Source organism: Myotis lucifugus, unplaced genomic scaffold (assembly GCF_000147115.1).
Source record: "Myotis lucifugus unplaced genomic scaffold, Myoluc2.0 scaffold_47, whole genome shotgun sequence".
Lineage (NCBI taxonomy): Eukaryota > Metazoa > Chordata > Mammalia > Chiroptera > Vespertilionidae > Myotis > Myotis lucifugus.
This window is the reverse complement of record NW_005871095.1, coordinates 2,148,600-2,167,308: the sequence shown is the minus strand read 5'-3', so window position 1 is coordinate 2,167,308 and position 18,709 is coordinate 2,148,600. Positions and strand designations below refer to the sequence as shown.

Genomic DNA, 18,709 nt, shown 5'->3' with positions numbered 1-18,709 from the left:
AGAACCTGACCATACATTTCTGTCGGGGTATCTTCCTTTCATATTCTATCACTCCTAGAAGTAGGAGTACCTAACACCCAATAGGTACTCACACACTGTTTCCTGAGCCATCAAGGAAATTGAACCATCAAGACAAGCATCAGTTTCTATTATTTTTACTAAACAAATACCAAAAAGAGACTTGCTCTATTTTCTTTGTTTCTTTGGTAAGAAGAAGTGAAAATGAGATACATTACGGAAAAAAACAGTAAACCTAAAAAAATTTTCAAATCCTATCTTGTAATATAAGTCTTTGTGAAGATTACAAAGCATAGCAAAACATTTAAAATGGAAACTGGCCAAGAAGGTAGCTTTTTAAATAGTGGGAAGTGATTTGATATAGGAAGCTCCCTCCCCCTCTCCCCGTTTATTCTTGAACAAGAGTAGATAAATTGCAATGAATTCCCATCTTACCTTAAATACTTCCATTGGAAGAGGAAACTTTGCAGCATCAATAAGGGATTTTTCCAGAGCATATTTCCATTCAGAGGCCATCTTCAAAGGATAGATTTCTGTATCAACAGCAAACCACGTAAGAGTTAAAGGACTAAAATGTTCTACTGGGTGGTTCTTTCTTGAATTTAATCTTCCCAGGATTTCATAATAAGCCAGTATGCTCAGCAACCACAAGTATTCACACCCTGTCCGCCATAAAAGGCCACCTGCTAAAGGGATTTTCTGAAGTTAAATAGCAACTTGGGATTCTGCTTTCAGAAATGAAGAATAAACTTAATAGGGCTCTTCTTCAGGAAACATTTGTATGTATTCTGTTGGCATTCTGTAAGTAATTTAATGGTATAAATCACATTAGCAACATCTTCAGCCATCCACTGCCCCAAATTCCGTATATTACCTGGGAAGTAATATCCACTGATGAAGAACTTATTATCTGATAAATGGCTAAACTAGAAATGACTCTTGCCTGGCATTTTCAGTTATTACAGCATATTTTTCACTAAGTCCCTAAGCTCTCATATGCTAAAAATAGTCCATGTAAGTCAGAAAATTATTAAAAGGTAAATTAAAATTTACCAACCAAGTTTAATATTTACACTTGATATGTTGCAAATGCACCACATGTCGCCCACAGTTTTCCCCATGCAGCAGGGGGAGAGAGATTTACAAATGGAGGTTACACTGTCTGAATGCAAAATTAAAAGAAAAAATTGGTTGCGCACTGTTTGTTGTTCACCGATGGCTGAAACTGCGGGGGAATTTTATGATCTGATCTCAACAGATTTAAGACCTTATCAAAACAAGATTTGCAGAAGCACTCACTTGAAGTAGATATGTTTATATCTTCCCTATATCAACCCCAGCTACCTCAGACAGACAGTTAGGATGTGAATATGAATCTAAGTACAGTTAAAAGGCAACATTAAACCTTTGGGGCTATATTTTTAATTTCTTGCATGTCTGCTTTTTAGCATGGTGCCATATATTTTGATTCTCACCACTTCTGAACTCACCTTGAGCTTGAAACCCCTGTGTTTTAGCAGTTTATTTAGTCTTTTCAGACTACCCTAATTATGGTGGGCAAAGGATGTTGCCAGAACTAGCCAAGTCATCAATGCTCTGCCCACATCATTCACTGTCAGTTACACAAAGGCACAGAAAGGGGTATTAATGACTAAATAGGTTCCATTGTGTAGAGTGTCTAGAATCCTTTCTAGCATTTCATTTATCGTCTTCTACCTCTGGGAATTTTTCCCCCCAATTTGGCATTTCTATATCGGAACAAAAATAGAATGTGATTCTCCTTAGGAGTGCCTAGCATACTTGGGGGAACACAGTGGGGCCCCAATAATACCTCTGCAGAGAAGAATAAATGATTCTTCTAACCTCCCAGGTGAGAAGCGGGTACTGTGTGAGAAATGGCTTATCACAGGGTCCCACAAAGGAGAAAAAGAGAGGAGTTCACAGAAATCCATAAATACTCCCATGATAGGTGGAAGGATTGCTTGGAGTGCCCCGGTGGTTCGGCTCAGGGGCCTGGCATCAAAATCTCAGTGAAGGGGATGGCAATTCTGAGGTCTCCAGTGGACAAAGCCCAGAGGACACCCACTGCAGCCACTCAATAGGGCACGGAGGTTAGCAATAAGCAAGAGCCTGCACTCCTGAGGAGACAACACATTCACTCTCCCAGGGACCTGGAAGAAAGTTGGTAGGGAGTTCCACCTTAGCAAGGTAGTAAAAGGAGAACCGAGTCACAAGAAAGGATTGCGATTTCCAAAGACAAGACCAAAGGAAAGGTCTGTAGGCATAAAGGGTGTGCGGAAAAAGAGAGAGAAAAGTCAACCGTGTTGATGCCCTGAGCTTTAAAGGGGGGTGGGGGAGAGATAAGAGGGTAAAAGAAGAGTGGTAAAAAAAAAGACTCAGTGTTGGGAACAATGAAAACCCAAATGGCCAGGGTTAGATCCAAACTACCAGAACTAAGGGAAGTGATGTGCAGACCCCAAGTCATCCCAGATGCTCACCAAGTCACCCAGAAAGCTGAGCCCTCAGTCACCAGATGCCATCTCTCTCCCACCAAACCAAGACAAATGTAACAAGAAGCCCTGTGTAACGAACGGAATGTTTGCATCCCTGCTCCCAGATCCCTATGTTGAAATCCTGACCCCCAATGTGGAATTCAGAGGTGGAGCCTTTGGGCGGTATCAGGTCATGAGGGTGGAGCCCTCAGGTTGGCATTAGTGCCCTTATAAACACACACACACACACACACACACACACACACACACACACACCCTAACCCCTTGTACCATGTGAGGACACATAAGACCGCCATCTATGAACCAGGGAACAGGGCCTCACCAGACACCAAATCGGCCCTTGACTTGATCTTGGACTTCCAGCCTCCAGCACTGGCAGACGTGTTGTTTATAAGCCCCCTCATCTGTAGAGTTCTGTTATAGCACACAACATGGACTGAAAAACCCGGGTTCCACATGATTTTTGCCTCTGTCCTACAATCTTATTCTTTGTCTTCTTTCTGAGGATGGTAAATCCTAACATGGAATTTAACCCCATGGCAAGGCACACTTCTTCTCTTAAAAGGTGAAAATCAACTTCAGTTTGTCAGTATGCTCAACACCTGCAAAAGCTAAACACCTAGTGGTTTCAATAAGCAGAAAACCATATTCCATGTGTGCATTTCATTAGATGAGAGGCGCATGGTTATATTGGCCAGTTTATGGACAATAAATAGCACCCTTAAAAGAACATAAAACCTTTTATTAAAATGATCGTGTTGCAGGTAATTTAATAGAGTGTATCATGTCAATTTCTATTGGTGGGGAAGTCATAAAGCAATTAAAATCTGTCCTGATTCATCTTTAACTAGAAGCTAAGTGAATATGAGGCGATTTCCCTTTGTGCAAGTGTTTGGCAGGCTGACTCGCAGTAAGTGCTGTAGGAAGCGGAGTGCACAAAATCACCTTGAGGACAGATGCCTTTCTCCCACACACCCCGAAACCTCCACTCCTTCCCTCTCCACCAGGTTCTGACCAGTGAGGGAAGACTAATCTAGGGTTGTTAACAGACACTGGAAAGTGTTATGGGCTGAATGTTTGTGTCCTCTCAAAATTAATGTGTTGAAATCCTAACCCCCATGTGACAGTATTTGGAGATGGCGCCTTTGGGAGGAAACTGGGTTAGGTGAGGTCATGAGGGTGGAGTCCCATGATGAAATTAGAGCCCTTTAAAAGAGGAGACCAAAAGCATTTTCTCTCCCACCTCCTACACACACACACACACACACACACACACACACACACACACACACAGGAAGCCATGTGAGGAAAGAGCAAGAAGGAGGCCGTCTACAAGCCAGAAAGAGAATCCTGACCAGACCCAACCATGCTGACACCTTAATCTTTGAATTCCATTCTCCACAACTGGGAGAAAATAATTTGTGTTGCTTAAGCCACCAGTTTATGGCACTTTGTTTTGGCAGCCTGAGCTGACTAATACTGAAAGCAACAGTTCTTTTGGGACTAAGAGGTTCAGACAAGAAGGAGTTAAGTTAGATGCAAAAACTTGCTGACTGCAGGATCTATCTAAAATAATTAAGAAAAAAATTGTAAAGGTTCACATAAAGATTTTGAAGGAAAAAAATTTTAGAAGTAGAGATTTAAAGAAAACTAAATATTTTATCTTCTTAGCTTCTGCAAGAACACATGTAACTCTATCTTGCTTTCTAAATATCCAGAAATATGAAAGCAGGTGGGGCCTCCAAATGACCCAACATCAATGACTTAAGTTTCTTAGAGAACCGGATATAACCATAATACCTGACCACAGATTGAATACCAATAGTAAATGACAATCACCTGGGATACCTATAACACTCAGCAGGCAGTAGACATATAACTATCCCCATTATACAGATGAGGAAACTGAGGTTCAAAAGGTAAAGTCACTTGCCCAGGGGCACTGTAGCTAGTGACAGAAACAAAAGGAAAAGCTAACAAACCCTGACTCCAAGTCCATGTTCTTTCTATTTTGCCAGGTTTTTCCATCTGAGTCATTCATGGGTCCTTTTAAAAGAACAAAAACTTTCATGGACTTCACAGACCATATTCCTGCACATCTCATATGTCCTAGAGCACCAGTACTTGCTCTGACCCTGTTTTCAAAAGCGCTCCTAACATATCAAGAGCAAAGAGGACACTACAGTCATCATCATCATTTTGGGGGTGTCTTTACTCTGAGCCCTTCCCTACAAATTCCTTCCCCAAACCCTGCCAATTATTCTGGCCCCTAGAAGGTGGACTTGGCTAGTTCCTTTCTTCTCTATAGACATATCTGACTTTTTATTCAGTCAATTCATATCACCCAAATATTTCCTGAGCACCTACTATGTGCCAGGCACTGAGCCAGATACTGGGGAGTTAGCAGTTTATAAGGCACCAACTTGCAGTTAAAGTGGGTGGTAAAACCCTCTCATGATGGCGATGAAGTGAAGAACTGGGCCACACCAACAGCATTCTCAAATGCTTGTAAGCCCCGGGAAGAGAGGACCAATTGCTGGAAAATAAATGAGTGGCATGTGTTGGGGATATGAGGCTGGAGAAGCTCTACAGTTTCCCTTCCGTTCAGCACAGAAGTCAAGGCACTGCCCGGGCTGCCAGTCCTCTCATCATAAAGGCTGACTCACTTGGACCTTAGGAAGCCTCTGCCCCTTCCATGAATATTCGCATCTTACCATTTTCTCTTCCTTTTACCCTTTGTTCACTGAGGCTAGATTCAGCCTGCTCTGTTCGCACCTGCGTGACACCTTGACAGTGTGTGTGAGTGACAGCTGTGTGTGTGAGTGGAGTGGGGTGGCTTCTTTCCCTCTTTCTATCCTCCCCACCCAAACCATTTCCTCTGATTCTCGGCAGAAAAAAAAAGGTGCAATGGCTATAGGTTTCTCACTGGGGACAGTGTAAAACCCAGCACCTCTTCCTTCAGTTTTGAGGGCTACCTTCCTAGGTAAGTCTCTTACCTCTATTTGCACTGAACAGTTGAGAAATATTGTGCCCTTTAAAAAGTAGCAAGCAAAGTAAAACTACAAGAAGATCTGTGATTACTTTTAGCAATGGTGGTGGGCTTAGAGGGGCACAGCACAGAGGGCACTGAGAGCAGGGAGAACTCACCAGGGCTTATCTCAAAGTATACCTTCTCCCCACCCCTCCCAATTCTGCTTCTCACCACCAGTTAATGCAGAACACTTTTTATTTATTTAAGGGTATTGGGAATAAAAAAAGCCTAATATTTTCTATGCAAGTCTGAAATTTTATTCCCACCTATATTTCAGTTAAGGAAATAGTACTACCATATAAGTTTTACAACTCACACTGGGACTTGAAATCAATTTCCCCAAACCCAGAGTCCTGGGTTCTGATGCCATGTGTAAGAAGTGGTAACAACTGCCTCCCTGGGAGGTTGTTCTGCTGAATAAGGTAAGGGAATCAGTTTTCATCTTGTAGCCACTGCATTTGAAAAACTAAAAGTCACAAGTTTGAGTGTCCTTTAGCTTTTATTTTTGTCTTCTCATACATAACTTTTCTTGTTGACAATTTAAATGTTGGGAAAATAACTTCTTGCTGAGAAATGCCTTTCCCAAAGTCTTTAAAGACTCACACAAACTCTTCAATGAAATGGACAACTCCTGTCCAGAAAATTACTAAAACAAATAAACACACTTTGTTCTTATAAAAACAACAAATTATGTAAAAGAGAAGAGCTCTCATATGCAAATGTTTCCTAAGTTTCTACCTTGACACTCCATTCTTGCTTTGAGTCCCAGGATTTCACAGGATAGGGACACTTCAGAGAACCTAAGAAGCTACTAGTAATCCTTTGCTTTGCTATAAGTTTTTACACTGGCAAATACATGTTGCCCCTAAAATTTATAAAGCAATTAGATACTAAGCTAAGATTTATACACCCAGCTCTCCACACAAAGTAAGTTTCTCCTACAGCGTTATGACTCTGGAGGCAAACAGGAGCTTAGATCTCTCCTCAGAAGCTGGCAAGCCCTGTTTGTCATCAAAGTCCAAAATTACTCAGGGTATAAATGGATTTCTTGGCTGCTTCTCAAAACGTTGACAACAATAACACTCATAAAATACCGTGTTACATGTCTATACGCCTGTCAAATTCAACACAAATGCAAGCTCATGAGATACAGAACCAGGAAGTTTTTTTTCAATTAAAGCCCCTGAGTGTCAGAAATAGGAAATGTAATGCCTCAACTTCATTTACTCACGACCAACAATGACAACTAATACAAGAGGAAAAACTCTGGCAATTTTAATAAAGCAAAGAGCCAAGTCTTTCTTCCTGTATACCTGCAAAATTCACCAGAATGAAGGTCAGCATTTCTAGAAGAAATACAGATTTCTTCCTTGGCATCATTAATTCTGTAAGAATCCAACAATTTGTTCTGAGGCTACCCATCCAAAGTTTGGCGAGGCCAGTAAGGGGCAGCAGGAGGAATGGAATGGGCAAGAGACTTGGGATTTAATTACAGTGCATCCCCCTACAAGTAGCTTGGACAAGTAGCTTAAACCCAGTCTGAATTTTTTCTGCTGTAAAAGGAAATATTCACAAAAAGCAAGCAGTACTTTTTTTGGAATAAAAATAAAAAGCATAGCAGATGTAAAATCACCTGGCACACAGTAAACATTCAAGAATTATTATTTGTAAACACTAAGATTACTGCCCAGTTAGGTGTGTCAGAAAGCATAATGTACTATTCCATCCAGTTAAGTCTAGAGAAAGTCACTTGGCAGTGCATTTGAAGCTAATTAAAATATCTGATATGTCAAGAGGAAAAGCATGGTGATTTTTTTTCCTCTTTGCTATTTCCAGGTCAGAACAGATTATATAATGATAAGCATTTGTTTTGGATATGGATGAATGGGTGGATGGATGCATGGATAGATGGAAAACATATGGATGAATGGATGGAAAACATATGGATGAATGGATGGATGGATGGATGGATGGATGGACAGACGCATGCATGAATGGATGGATGGACAGATGGAGATTTGGGAATCTCCTTGCAAGACTATCAAAACCCCCAAAGAAAGAGGGAGAATATAACAAATCGTAATCTATTGTCTTTTCATTTTTGAACCAGTGATTCCAAAGGAACTAGATGAACTTCTTCACAGCCTCCAACACAACTTTCTCCTTTTGAACACTACTAATTGAGGTCTTGGGTTTCATTCTCTATAGAAAATACTCTTGAGTTAAAAGGCTTAACATTCACATACTCAGATATACAAGATACCAAAGAGCTCAAAAATTTCCAGAGACACATCCAAAAAGATAGCACATCTTTTTCTCATATAATTCACAACAGCAAAAGCTTTGGCCCTTACCTGAAGGTGGGTCCATTCTGTATTTATTCTCTTGACACCAACCAACTGGTCGAAGTCTGTAATCCAAGTAAAACAACCACTGGTCATAGGATTCAGTGTCCTCCAATCCCACATAGCGAAGGCGTAATCTTCCTCCAACATTTTCAATCACACTAACTATCCAGTACTGAAAAGGGTTCTGAGAATCCTGAAGTTCTATTAAGGAATCAACTGTAATGAGGTCTATAGGGCCTTTCCCTCGCAGAGGCTGTTTAAACAGAAGCAAAACTCCTTATTTTAAACTTTATTTTAAGGTTCTCATGGAAACAGATGACAGCAGAAGATAATATTTTTTCACACCATCATCCAAGCTATTGGCAAACAGTCTGGTGTTTCCCTCCACCCCCATCCTTTCCACAGCCCTCGCCCCCTCCCCTTCCCTCTCCTCCCACACACACTTCCATTTACCCAACTCTGTCCAACAACAAAAATCACAAGTCAATAGGAAATAACAGTTTGTGCTATGTTCTCACCAAACAAATACCCTTCCCAGATAAAATTGCATTTGTTAGAAATGAGTACACTTTTAAGAAGAGTTATACCGAAATTTGCCTTGAGCTAGAAAACGTGTGGTAGCAGAATGTCTACTTTTCTAATAGACAGATATATCAAACATGAGACTGTAAGTTTATACTGGGACTCAACAGACATGTATCTTACAATGGCCACTGCTATAGTAATCAAGACCCTCTCATACTTTGAATATGTGCATAAAGCATGAACATGTGTAGATAACATGTTTGATACATAATGATATATACTAAATTAGAATATTATGTAAAGCTGTGTCTACATTTAACCTGATAGTTGGTTTAGAGAATAAATGTACTTACTGCCCTATATAAGCAACCTTCTTAGCATATGTTAGCATAAGAAAAGGGTGTTTGTTCAGTCAGGCTTGTAGGCAAATGTGTTTTAAAAAAAAAAACCTAAAGAGTAATACAATTTGTCCTTTCAAAAGGGTCAACAACCATCATTTTGATTTGTTAACCAAACAATTAAATTAGTAGCCATTAAGATAAACAAATACACTAGGCAAAATCTTCACAGAACCAAACCCTATAACTTAATATGTCAGACAATGGTGTTCCAAAGTATCAATATCTTTTATGACAGGAGGGAAACTTATTGTTAAGGTTAAGAGAATAATGATATTGTCAACATCCACATTGTATTCCTTGTTATTCATTGTGTTTTCCCCTTTTTCAAGGGCATTCTTGAAACATATATGGTAACACAATAATTATCTACAACACACCTTTTACTATATATAATAGAACAGGAATATAAAAATAAAATGTTTCATCATAAAATTATTTACAAATGAACCATCAAGATTTCAGATTTAACTATTTTTTTCAGTACCATAAATTACCTTAATCATATTTAAATATGGTTAGTCATTTGTCCTCTTGTTTTTATAAGAGAGGAGGTTAATTCAATTATTACTTATCATGTGCATATAAACCTTTGGGTTATGCATCCGGAATGGAATAGTTAATGAAACCATTTATCAATATGCTCCCAGACTATACTAGTTTCACCTGTACAAAACAGTTATTCTTCAGGATTTTATTTACATACACTAATAAAGGATAGAGGCTTAAACATATAAGATAGTGAGATGTTCTAACATAGTATTATTTTAAAATGTGTTCACATAGAAGCAAATTCCCCATTTATTGACTGTAGCACAGATGAAGATTTTTCAATGCCATTAGAATCAGAAACCTAAGTAACTTAGGAAAAAACAATGTTAGGCTCTTTGAATATAGATACCTGTGTGTACGCATGTACCTGCGGAAGGATATATGCAAAGGTGCCGTTAGGTTTGAGTTCATGTAACTGATGCTTCAGACATAGAATAGCTGTAAACAATAATACATACACCTTCCAGAAGGTTAGCAGGTGCTGTCCGGGAACCAGTCAAGTCACGAATGAGAAATTCTGTCCAGTCTGTGTACTTTTCTTTGATTGCTGGTGAAACAAAGAAGAGAAAACACTTCAACACCACTCAATTATCAAATAAACTTAAAAGGACAGCACTTTGCTGTATATGAGTGTTACTTCAATATTTCTCTTAATTTTAAGCACCAATCTTAAGTACTAAAATCACAACAGCAAATCTATCAACAATGGGTGACTTCATACCCACCAGGTGCTTAAATTTTGCTGGGCCTGAGGAGATTAAATAGGAGGTTCTAAAGTCTTGAAAACTATTTAGAAACTTCTGAGAACAACAAAGATATTATAAAGTATGTAATTCAGTTGGTTCCAAGAAGAAAGAGATCAATGAGGGCTGGCAGAATCAGAGAAAGTTTCCCAGGTGAGAAAATAAATCCAGGCTCTGAATTACACAAAAGGCTTATAGAGGCAGAGAAGAGGAAGATGGGACTTTCATATTGACAGGAACAGCACAAGCTAAGGAAAAAAAGAGGAAACAGTGAATCTTAAATTATAAATGGAAGCACTTACTATTAAGAATAAAAGACTACAGGGTTCCTTCCCTTGGAGATTTTTAAAAGACAACCTACATTAATTTTTCAGAGGGTTTGAATTAAATTGTTCCCATAAACAGGAGGATTCAACAGGACTGATAAGCTCCTACTATGTGCAATGGACCCTGTAACATACTACTGGGGCTCAAGCACATAGATATAAGTATTCCTCTTCTTAATAATAAATACAGCCCAGATAAAGATGAAACTTGTGAAGAATTTTATAAAAATTATACATACACAGAGACACACACATTCCTTAGTACTTAGGAAATTCTATTTCAGCTTTAGCACTTTTTCCGTTGTACAAATATACTTGTATAATTACAAAAGGCAGTATCATTATTTTGCTATGAAGTACAGGCTTTAACAAAGACATTACCTAAGAACTGGTGGAAGCAAAGGACAGACTTTTCACAGTGGTAACATTAGGTTAAAATAGGAAAGACAAGAACCTCAGAATATTCTCCATAATTAGACCACTTAATATTTATGTCATTAAAACCTCGGACAGTATATATGCAAACCCTTAAGAGAAAGGCCTTTGCTATTTAACATTCTACACATTGTTATGGCATCATATGTGACTTTTAATGGAGACTCCTTCATTGGGCGGTTGTAAGCATTAAATGAGAAAATAAATATAAACTCCCCAGTAATTATCACACATTTACAGTATCAATCAAGCCTTGTAAAAAGTGTTCTTTGAATCCAAAGACATAGAAGCATAGAACAACACACTGTGGAATCTCAGAGGAAAGGGGGGGGGGATCAACCAAAAAACTTGTATGCATATATGCATAATCCATGGACACAGACAATAGGGTGGTGAAGGCCTGGGACGGGCTCTAAGGGGTCAATGGGAGAAAAAAGGGACATATGTAATACTTTCAACAATAAAGATTTTTTTAAAGGGTTCTTTAATAATGCAACTAATCATTCCTTCTTTAATGCACTCAAATACTTAATAACATGCTAACTTTTTTAAAAAAAATCTCAAGCTGATGTAATTGAGCTAATAACTTATTGCAATCCAAATTAAACTTTTAATAAACTTGTACATCAGATCATGAATACAAAATGATGACCATGGGAATAAAAATCACAGCATTTTATTAATTTGAAACATTATAATTAGAATAAAAATTCCTTCCAGCATATGATGGAACTTTTTAGCCTTCTAATCTTTTCATTTCCCTTCCCTAATGTGGGTTTTAATGCTAATTTCACCATTATGATCACAGCATGAAACACTGACAAACTGGTAGCCCACACACAAAAATCTACCTTATGGAAAAGAAGTTCTAATGTAAACTGTTATGGGAATCCAATGCATTTTTAGCTTCTATTCCTGTTTCTTCATATTATTATAAAATTGATTACCCATTATATAGTAGTAAAATGCCATCTCTCTGTCTAAGCATACGAGTAGCAATAATATTTTAACACAACAGGATACATGGTGCACAAAGATCATTATTCCACAGTCACTTATTCATGTTTTTATGAGAACAAGATCAATAGTGAATAGATGATACACAATGCTTACATCAATATGAATGTTTACGCACACAGCTATTTATGCTTTTTTTTAATTGACGCTGCAGAGCACAATAAAGTTCCTGTAGTCTACATTTCTTCCTCATCCAAATCAAACTTCCGTTCTTGCTGTTACACACAAAGCACCCCGAAACAAGAAATGCAGCACTGTTGAGACAGCAATCATAAAGCTCAGAATTCAAACCAGATTTCTTCGTACTTATATTCCAATCTGGCTTGAGCAGTTACTTTATAACTTTACTTTCATCAGTAAGTTATTCCTACAATTCACACAAGTCACATCTTACTGAAAAGTGAATTTATTCTAATAAGCTCTTATGGTATTTTATTATGCCTGTTTAAATAAGGCAAATAACTCAGTAAATATCAGTTTGCAGTAATGTATTGCTGAGGGGATTTTGGGAAATTGCATAATATTTTTTGCCAGCTCCTCAGAATGTATCCAATGCCATCTAGGGGAACAGCAGTAAGGAGTGCCCCCATCAGGGACACACAGTGGCGCTTGCCTGAAGGTGCCATCCTGCCTCCATGTCTATTCTCCGTCCCTAAAAACCACCACTCCCAATCTTGTTGCCCAGATCCAGGGACTTTCCCATCCTCTGCTATCCACCATCCCCATCTTTGCCTTATTCTGCCTCCCCATCTGTGCCTTTGGGAAACTAGAGTAACTATAACTGCAGCATAAAGGAAAAACCTGAGCCACGCCATCACCCACAAGTTCTAGAACCACCCTTCCTTTTTAACAAATCACTTTGAACATTCTTTTCTGACAAGTCAATACCCCATTTCTTTGCTCCCCTCCAAAACCAAACTTACACTAAGATTTCTCTCCACCCACCATTCAACCCAGTCAACTTCCTCCCCACAAACTACCAAACCACCGAACTGCATTTTTCTCCAAAGACCTGCACATCCCCACACCAATGCCTTCTCAAGCCTTACTTGGATATTTGACACAAATGACCACTTCCTCCCTCACAGTGTCCTCTAGGGGTCTCCTCTACTCAACTTCCTATGATTCAGCGTGTTACTTAGAAACTGGTCCTGGGCCGGCTCTCCTTTCTTCTCACAGTGTGGTCTTCCATGGACAATCTTATACATTCGCCTGACTTCAATCACATCAATACCATCAACTGCCAATTTCTCTCTACAAACCAGACCTCTTTTCTGAGCCTCAGAATCACAGATTCAATTGCCTGATTATCAGTGAGGTTTAGAATCATAACATTATGTTAATTCAGATTTCTTTTCTGGGAACTTACTATTTACATCCCTTGATCATTTTTCTATATACATATCTTTTTTTAAAAAATGTTGACTTTTAGGAGCTCTGTCTATATTAGATATTAATTCTTTGTTAAAAATAGCAAAGCTCTAACTTAGTATATGATATGCAACATGAGCCTTTAAAAAGAAGACATGAGATCATTTTGCTCAGCCCTTGAATCTTAGAATAGATTTCAAGCTCTTCAGCCTGGCTCGATGTCCTGCATGACTGGGTCCCTCTGCATTCATCTTCCTGTGATGTCCACACTGGATTTCTCTAAACTCTTCTTCTACTGGGCCCCATTAGGGTTTTGCACACGCCCTTCCTTCTGCGATGAAACACTTTCTCCCCGTCTCCTCATCATCTCACCCATCACTTCCTCCTTGACCTCTGCTAACTTCTAAAATCAACTGCATTCTCTCCTGGAAGCTCAAATTCTTTCCCTTCATAAATTTAATGCACTTTATGATTATATGTTTATACATTTGTCTGATGACAGTTCCCACCTGACTGTTCACTCCAGGAGGCTAGGAACCATCCACATACATTGTGTTACTTCTGTATACCCAATACCTATAACAACTGCACATAGTAGGTGTTTAATAAAATTTTGGCACTGGAAGGAAGGACTAACAGATTAGATGGTTCTATAAATTGTATCTGCTTCACTAATATTTTGTTGAAACAGTACTTATTGCATTCAGGTGAAGAACAACTATTACCATGGATATTACACGGTCCTTTCAGTAAAATACGATTTAACTCAATAGCACATTACCAGCATTCACAAATGAACTGCCATTTTTTTCTCTTATTTGCCTTGTTTCATTTGTTTGTGTGATATTAGTTATCATTTAAGACTTTAGTTTCAGCATACATAACCCGAAAAGCCAGAGACCTGCCCATTTAATTGAGATGGCAATAATGTCTTATATGCTAGGGCAGACACATACTACTTCTCTAGAGTTCTCCTTAGGAGTTAGTACACAATATGAGTCCATTAGGCAACACGGATACTGTTCATTTCAGACAAAGGCATCATCCAGAAATTAAAGAAACACAAGGTACTACATACACCTCCATACTTTATCCTTAAGGGACCATCTGCTTTCTCTGAAGCACCCCAGAACCTCTTAGCACTAGAAACACCCAAGACTTACAAAACAAAAGCCATACAAATATCAACTATATATAGCATTCTCTAGACACAACTCACATTACTCTACATCCTGTTTCTAAGAGCCCAGAAGATAAAAAGCCTCTAAAACTATTAGAAGAAATTTAAAACCTTATCATTGTTCTCTGGTAAAAGATTTTTGTCCATTAGAGTATGGACTTTCTCTCATTCTCGCAAATTTTCTCCAATTCTTTTCTAGCTACTAATATCTCACTTTATAGACATTTCTGCTATTGCTTTAAATATTTTCCTGCTTTAAAAAATAACCTTCCAAAGAATCTGCCACTTTTTATTCTCCACTAGGAAAAACTTGCTACATGTCTTTTATTGGCTCGCACTACAGCAAAACTGTCAAGACTGAATTGACATATCACAAAGGTCCAGGGCTGTAGTTCAATGGAATAAGACACACACACACACACACACACACACACACTTGACTTATTTCTTTTTGTAAAGTTACTTTCATTGTTGCTGCAAAATGACTTCCTTTCAAATTTTCCCCAATGCTCCCCTTAGGTGTATGTCTTAAAAAGACAGAAACAAGTTTGCATAAAATTAACATTAACACGCACTTTGTATATGTCTCTCTATTTCTCTCCCTTCCTCTCTGTAAAAAATCAATAAAATATATTTGAAAAAAAAAAAAATTTTCACATTATTGTCTATGATGGTTTATTTGATGTGTCAACTTGACTAGGCCACAGTGCCCATATATTTAGTCAAACATTATCCTGAATGAGGATGTTTGTGGATGACATTGACATTTACATTGGTAAATGTGATAAAGCAGATTGTCCTCCCAGTCAGTTGAAAGACACAAAAACAAAAGACTGAGAGCAAGAGGTAATTATGACAACATCAAAGAAAAATTAAATAAATAGACATTCCATGCTCATGGATAGACTCAATATTGTCACAATGTCATTTCTTTCTATCTATCTCAGTGATGGCAAACCTATGACATGCGTGTCAGAGGTGACACGTGAACTCATTTTTTGGTTGATTTTTTTTTTGTTAAATGGCATTTAAATATATAAAAAAAATATCAAAAATATAAGTCTTTGTTTTACTATGGTTGCAAATATCAAAAAATTTCTATATGTGACACGGCACCAGAGTTAAGTTAGGGTTTTTCAAAATGCTGACACACCGAGCTAAAAAGGTTCGCCATCACTGTATCTTGACCTATAGATTCAGTGCAATCCCAATCAAAATCCCAGCAAGTTATTTGGTGGATACTGACAAGCTGAGTCTAAAGTTTATATGGAGAAGATAAAGATCCAGAATAGCCAATACAGTACTGAAGGAGAAGAACAAAGTAGGAGAACTAACACTACCTGACTTCAAGATTTACTATAAAGATACAGTAGTCAGGGCAGTGTGGTGTTGGCAAAGGAATAGACAAACAGATCAGTGGAACAGAACAGACACCCCAGAGACAGCCTACATGTATACTGTCAATTGATCTTTACAAAGGAGCACAATGACGCAAAGACAGTCTTTTCAACAAATGGTCCTGGGAACTGGACATCAACGTACAAAAAAATGAACCTACACACAGATTTTACACAAAAATTAGCCTTCTGAAGAATAACTAAAAATAGATCACAGACCTAAATGCAAAGCCTAGAAGATAATACAGGAGAAAACATAGGTGACCTTGTGTGTGGTGATGCCTTTTAAACTACAACGCCCAAGGCATGATCTATGAAAAAAAATTGATAAGTTGAACTTCATTAAAATTAAACACTTCTGCTCCGTGAAAGACAATGTAAAAAGAATGAGAAAAAAATATTTGCAAAAGACACATCTGATAAAGGACTGTTATTCAAAATATATAGAACACTTCAAACTCAACAAAAAGGAAAAAAAACTAATGTGATTTTAAAGAGGGCCAAACCCCTCAACAGACTTCTCACCAAAAAAAAAAGGTATACAGTTGGCAAATACTACATGACAAAATGCTTCACATCATGTCATCAGAGAAAAGCAAAGTAAAACAATGAGATACCAGTTCATGCCTATTAGAATGGCCGAAATCCAGAACACCAACACCACCAAATTTTGGCAGGGATGTGGAGCAACAAGAACTCTCATTCACAGCTGGTGAGAATGAAAAACGGAACAGCCACTTTGTGGAAGACAGTTTGGTAGTTTCTTACAAAACTAAACATACTCTTACCATACAATCAGCAATTGTATTCCTTGGTGTTCACACAAAGGAGTTGAAAACTTATGTCTACACAAAAACCTGCACACGTATTTAGAGCACAGCTTTACTTCTAATTGGCAAATCTTGAAGCAAGCAAGATGTCCTTCAGTAGAATGGATAAATAAACTGTCGCACATCCAGACAGTGAAAGATTCAGCACTAAAAGTAAATGAGCTATCAAAGCACAGAAAGATATAGAAGGACATTAAATGCATGTTACAAGTAAAAGAAGTCAATCTAAAAAAGGCTACATACTGTATGATTCCATCTATATGATGTTCTAGAAAAGCCAAAACTATGGAACAGTAAAAAGTGGTTGCCAGGGGTTAGTTGGGTAGGAGGGATGAATAGCGGGAACACAGAGCATTTTTAGGGCTATGAAACTACTGTGTACGATACTATAATGCTGAATACATGTCATTATACATTTGTCCAAGCCCACAGAATGTACTACATCAAGAGTGAAACCAAATATATAAACTATGGACTCTATGTGATGAGGATGCATCAATGGAGGTTCATCAATTGTAACAAATGTACCACTCTGTAGGGGAGGTTGATAATGTGGGAGGCTTGACTGTGTTAGGGCAGGGTGTGTACAGGAACTCTCTGTACCTTCCTCTTAATCTTGCTGTGAACCTAAACCCTGGACTGTAAATTCCTTAAGGACAACACGCTCTATCTTATCATCATTGTTTATCCTAGTGCCTAGCACAGAGAACCCAACAAATGTTCCCACATAGCTTTCAAAAGTGAAGCAATTTATCATCCTCCCCCTAACCCAACATATATTAGACACCACAATTCTGATTAGAAGAAAAAAAATTGAGTGTTTCTAATATGCCAAACAGAGCCAAGCACTTCCACACACAGCATCTCAGTTAGTGCTTCCCAAAACCAAGGAACTATTTATTCTCTTCCTCATTCAACAAATAAGACTCAAAGACTCTGAGACAGACAGTTGGTAACAGATATATTAAAGAGTATATTTGCAAACATGTATAATTAAGGGAATAAAACAGACAAATAAAACAAAATAATAAAACAAATAAAACAAAACACAAATTATTTCAAAAATATAGGACATAAACACAATTACTCAACAAAACCTTAGCTTAGACTCTATGTCAGATTTCTCAAAGCTACTTCTTGTCTACTTTTAAATATTTATATGGCTAGGTAAGCAAATTTTGAAAAATTTAAAATAAAAACTCCTGTTTGTCCCAAGAGCTACACCTCATGAAATGTTACTACCTTTAGAATGAAACTGTAAGAGTAATACTTTGCAAAAATACATAACTGACGAGTACTTTCTTAATAGATACAAATCTGATTAACATGCTAATCACATCTTTAAATACACCTCATTGAAGAGGATTTACACTAAATATGAATAATAACATGAGAAAAGAAATGGAATGATTACCTGTAAACATCTCACTTGAGAGTTGACATATTTATGATATGCCATGAAATCCTCCTTATTAAAGTTAAGTTCAAGAAAATTCGAAGCATGTTCTTCGAGATAATCAGCCAGGTCCAACTGCAAGCACCAGTATCTTGCAGTCATCATGGACAAACTCGCTGACCTAACAGTTACGCCGGAACACAACACATGGCCCGGCTGTGGTTAAATACTTTAAACCTGCCATGTCTGTAAGTACTAATGAAACGCAAGCTCTCTTCCACCAAATAGTCCTATAAAAACTCTGAGATTCTGTTCCTGAATTGCCCAAAAACAGATCTTCTTGGAAAAATGGAGACCCCAGAAAATATTCTCCTGACAATAGGATTGATTATCCAGTTATTGTGGATTTAAATCTTTTCCAACACTACACTCCATTAGGACCCTTTTATTGACCTTTAAATTTTTTAAACATTTTAGTGGAAATTTGTTAGTGACTTGTGTGTTTGTTTAAAAAAGGATCAAAACACATTTTGCATATCTAAATTATAGTGGTCACTAGCAACTCAAAATTACAGGGAGCGGGAGGATGATATCTAAATTACAGGCCTGCAACCTGGAGAATAATCCAA

The 18,709-nt window shown here is 37.9% G+C and overlaps 1 protein-coding gene across 2 annotated transcripts in view; it reads right to left on the bottom strand.

Moving 5' to 3' along the window:
- SFMBT2 (Scm like with four mbt domains 2) overlaps nucleotides 1–18,709 on the bottom strand; it is a 206,900-nt gene that overhangs the window by 93,636 nt on the left and 94,555 nt on the right. The window contains exons 5-7 of one of the 2 annotated variants that reach the window (XM_014455527.2): nucleotides 9,844–9,932; nucleotides 7,917–8,163; nucleotides 454–551 (exon numbers count right to left, since the gene is read on the bottom strand). In XM_014455527.2, the coding sequence (XP_014311013.1) occupies nucleotides 454–551; nucleotides 7,917–8,163; nucleotides 9,844–9,932 (434 nt within the window). The remainder of the gene's footprint in view (nucleotides 1–453; nucleotides 552–7,916; nucleotides 8,164–9,843; nucleotides 9,933–18,709) is intronic. The other variant, XM_023753558.1, reaches the window with a different exon arrangement.